Raw genomic sequence first — 3,580 nt, forward strand, 5'->3', positions numbered from 1 at the left:
TGGGGACCTTTCCAACCCGAGTGCTCGGCCATCCAGCCTCACACCAACGCCGGTGCTGCCCAGGCTGCGCTTCTTCCCTGCCCAGGGCTGCAGGAAAAGGCATCCTGGAGTCTGTACAGAGAGGAGGGCTTCAGGAGCCAGCGGGCTCCCTGCAGCTGCCTGGGGGCCAGCAGGATTAGGGGATTAATCGGCACCATCGGGTCTGGGGGTGGGTACGGTTTGCACTTCAGTCACTGCAGGGTGTGATCATGAGGAACTGAAGAGCTGCATCTCTTGGGGGGTGTTGGCTTTCTAAGGCTGTCATTTGGGACAAAGATGTAATTTCAGGTGTTGGGGTATGACTCCGTAGGTGGCCAGGTGGGAATTGCTCTCAGGCAGCCCCCACCTCTCTCTTTACCTGTGACGCTCAGGGTTAACGTGTATTTTCAGCTTCTGCTGTATTTAGAATTTGAAATGAACACACCCATAGCGGGCTGGGCCCTTGACCGCAGTAAGGGTTTGGCTTCCAGACTGGCACCATCGAGAGGAAACGGAGCCACGTCACTGGGCATCTTCTGCAGCTTGTCAGAGTTCTGCCCTTACCCCTTTCTTACCGGGGGGGGGAGGAGAGAGCAGTGACGTGATGTCAGTGCCCCCCTCCAAAATACAGCTCTTGAGGGTTTCCAGAGCAGCAAAACCAAGCTGTTGAAAGGAAAATGTGGCAGGGTGGGATGTTAAATCACCGCCTTCTCTTTCTGTGGCGCCGACCCTCCCTGCTGAGCACACTCGCACTCTGTTGAGAGCTGAAGCGTTAACACTCGGGATTATTTGTTGTCCTTCCTTTTATTCTGTTGCCTGTGCAGTGCCAGGTGTCAGCAAACCTGCTCTCTTGCTCGCTTGGAGAGGTCTGTGCTCCAGTAATGGTACTGGGAAGGAGGCCTGGCTGTGAGAGGAGCACCCCGTGGCTCCGAGGACAGCCCAGGGCAAGGCTGCGGCTTCAGCAGCGCTGTCCGCAGGCTGTGCTTAGGCTTTTTTAGTGCGTGGTCAGGCTCTGGCCACTTCAGATCGGGAATCATTTAACTCCCGGTGCTGCTGGCTCTGTGGAAACGCTGTGGCTGCTCACACTGAAGTGTTTGCACTGGTTAAATTTGTCCTTGGCTCTGAAAATCACATCCATTTTATCAGCATCACGCCCTTGACTCTTCTCAGCCACGCTCAGAGCAGGACTTGGCTTTTCAGAGAACCTCGGCACAAAGGAGTAATGACCCTGGGAGCTGATCTCCCAGCACTTCGTGCATGTTGGAGTGACACTGGGGCCAGAGAGCTGAAGTCTGGGGCCTTTTCACTAAGGTGCCATTTGAGCTTCCTCTTCTCGCTTCTCTTCACTCGCGGGTTCACAGAGCCCTTGGTTAGTGTCCCGGGTTTGAGCAGGGCCGGGGAGATGCGGAGGTGCCGCCCGCGGTGCTGCGCAAGGACACTTTGCGTTCTGCCGCGAGCACATTTGGTTTGCAAAGGAGGGAATCGAAACAAAAAGCTGCAGCACGATTTGCCTGAAGCGCTGCCTTAGAAACAAGAGCATGGCACAAGCATCCTGGGCGTTAAAAACAAGCAGCAGTGGAGAAGCTGTTGCCTTAATTAACGCGATTCTTCCCTGGAAGTCTCTGTTTCACGGTTTGAAAACCCGCTGGCGAGGTTCTGAGCTCCAGAAGCTGCCGGGTTAATGCTGGGTTTGTGACGAGCCAAACGCTCGGTTAAATTACACGGCGGCGGCGCTGGAAGGGCTAATTTAAAGGGAGCTGTTTTGGGATCTTGGATATTCTTGTAAAATGGTTCAAAAATAAGTGTACGAGCTCCGAGCTTTTTACCTAAGCCAAACTGAACTGCTCAGAAAAGCAAAGGTACGTGAGGTACCGTGTGTCTGTTCTGACCGTCTCTGAGGTTTAAGCCCATGTAAAGTGCTTTTCTTTTGTTTCCAGGTTACTGATTTAAAATGGGACTTGATAAACGACTCAGAAAGACTTGGCGAGTCAGCCTGGGGCCTTTCAGTACTTTTATTTCTCAAAAAAGCTGAGAGGCTGGGACCATCCTTCTGCAGTCGATGCGATTTCTCGTATCTTGTGGCTGACGGGAGCTTTGTTTCGTGTTCCCGTGTTCAGCAGACGCCGCCACGTTCAGCTCACCCCGCGGGCGCTTCATTGCATTAGCCCTGAGCTTCAGTGGCTGGAAACAAACAGCCCTCGGATGCCGGCTGAAAGGAGGCTTCCAGAAAGCTCCTCAAAGCGTGTTTTTTTGGGTGCTGAGGGCAGAGCTGGGGCTGTAGGCTGAGGTTTCCCGGGGTTTTTCTCCGAGGAGGGCGAGGGGGCGGCGTGGGGCAGTTCATCATTCTGGGGTTATCTGCGGTGGTTTTGCAGAAGTCAAATCTGTAGCTGGGGTCTGAGAAACTGTCCACAGGAGCGCGACAGTCCGAAGCGCGGCTGAGCGCTGCCGTGACGCGGCTGTGGTCTGTTCCAGGTTACACCACCCCGACTGCCCCCCCAGCCTACAGCCAGCCCGTCCAGGGCTACGGCACAGCCGCCTACGATACCAGCACCGCCACGGTGACCACCACCCAGGCTTCCTACCCAGCACCGTCCGCCTATGGCACCCCGCCCGCCTACCCGGCCTACGGGCAGCAGCCAGCAGCATCCGCTCCCACCAGGTAACGCCTCTCATCCCCCTTGGGCTGGGTTTGGGTGAGCCCCAGCGCCTCACCGGCTGAACTGGGGCCCGCTGGTTTTGCTCACGCCTTTTCTCTGCCTGTTGCGCTGGAGCTTTGCTCTTGCAGCCGATGCCAGCGCGTTGCGGGGCTGGGGGAAGCGGCGTGGGTAGGTTCTGTACCAGCACGGGGAGTCAGCACCGTTACTGGGAGAGGAGGAGAGCAGCCGAGCAGCAAAAATGGGCTCTTGAGTCACAATGCGGAACAGAGAACTGGTCTGGTCTGGAGGCACTGGGTCAGACAGGATGCTGTTGTGTGCTGTGGCTGCTGCAGTGCGTGAGCGTGCTCTGAATGATTTCCTTTTCAAATCTCTGCTGTCTGGGCAGTATATTTAGTTTAGTTGTTTGCTCAGGAGATGAAGGATTTAGAAACCATAATGGAAACGTGTTTAGTAGTGAGTAAAAACTGCTCTGTTCCTTTACCTGGTGTTTGTAGCATCCGCTGCAGCGAGGAAGGGCAGAGCCTGGCACAGCTCCCAGTCTGTCACATTGCACTTTGAGGGTGAATCCTGGCACCATTTAAAATAATTTTAAGTAGCTTAACTCTTCTTACTCTGCTCTGATAAACACTTAGAGGTTATAAACAATATGGGGCAAATATAAAAGAAGGGGACGTGCAAAGGGTCCTCATGATTTTCAGGCTGTGAGAGTTAATATTAATCAGAATCTGAATGGTTTGGGTTGGAAGGGACCTTTAAAGGTCACCTCGTTCAGCCCCCAGCGTCCTTTCCCTTCCAGCGAGTAACGTCTGGGGAGCTTGCGCTGGATTCTGAACCAAACAATGGTGCATTTAACCGACAGCGTTGCTGGCCGAGTGTGAGCTAATCGTTTCCCGGCAGAGGCTGCC

General features: G+C 54.5%; 1 protein-coding gene across 1 annotated transcript in view; it reads left to right on the forward strand.

Annotated features, from left to right (window-relative positions):
• Nucleotides 1–2,843, forward strand: part of EWSR1 (EWS RNA-binding protein 1) — a gene marked incomplete at both ends in the record, with an annotated part of 8,320 nt that extends 5,477 nt beyond the window's left edge. The window contains 2 exons of the mRNA XM_010135214.1: nt 2,491–2,677; nt 2,804–2,843. Of these exons, the coding sequence (XP_010133516.1) occupies nt 2,491–2,677; nt 2,804–2,843 (227 nt within the window). The remainder of the gene's footprint in view (nt 1–2,490; nt 2,678–2,803) is intronic.
• Between the last annotated feature and the right edge of the window lie 737 nt (nt 2,844–3,580).

The sequence above is a fragment of the Buceros rhinoceros genome, unplaced genomic scaffold (genome assembly GCF_000710305.1).
Source record: "Buceros rhinoceros silvestris isolate BGI_N320 unplaced genomic scaffold, ASM71030v1 scaffold31724, whole genome shotgun sequence".
Classification (NCBI taxonomy): Eukaryota; Metazoa; Chordata; class Aves; order Bucerotiformes; family Bucerotidae; genus Buceros; species Buceros rhinoceros.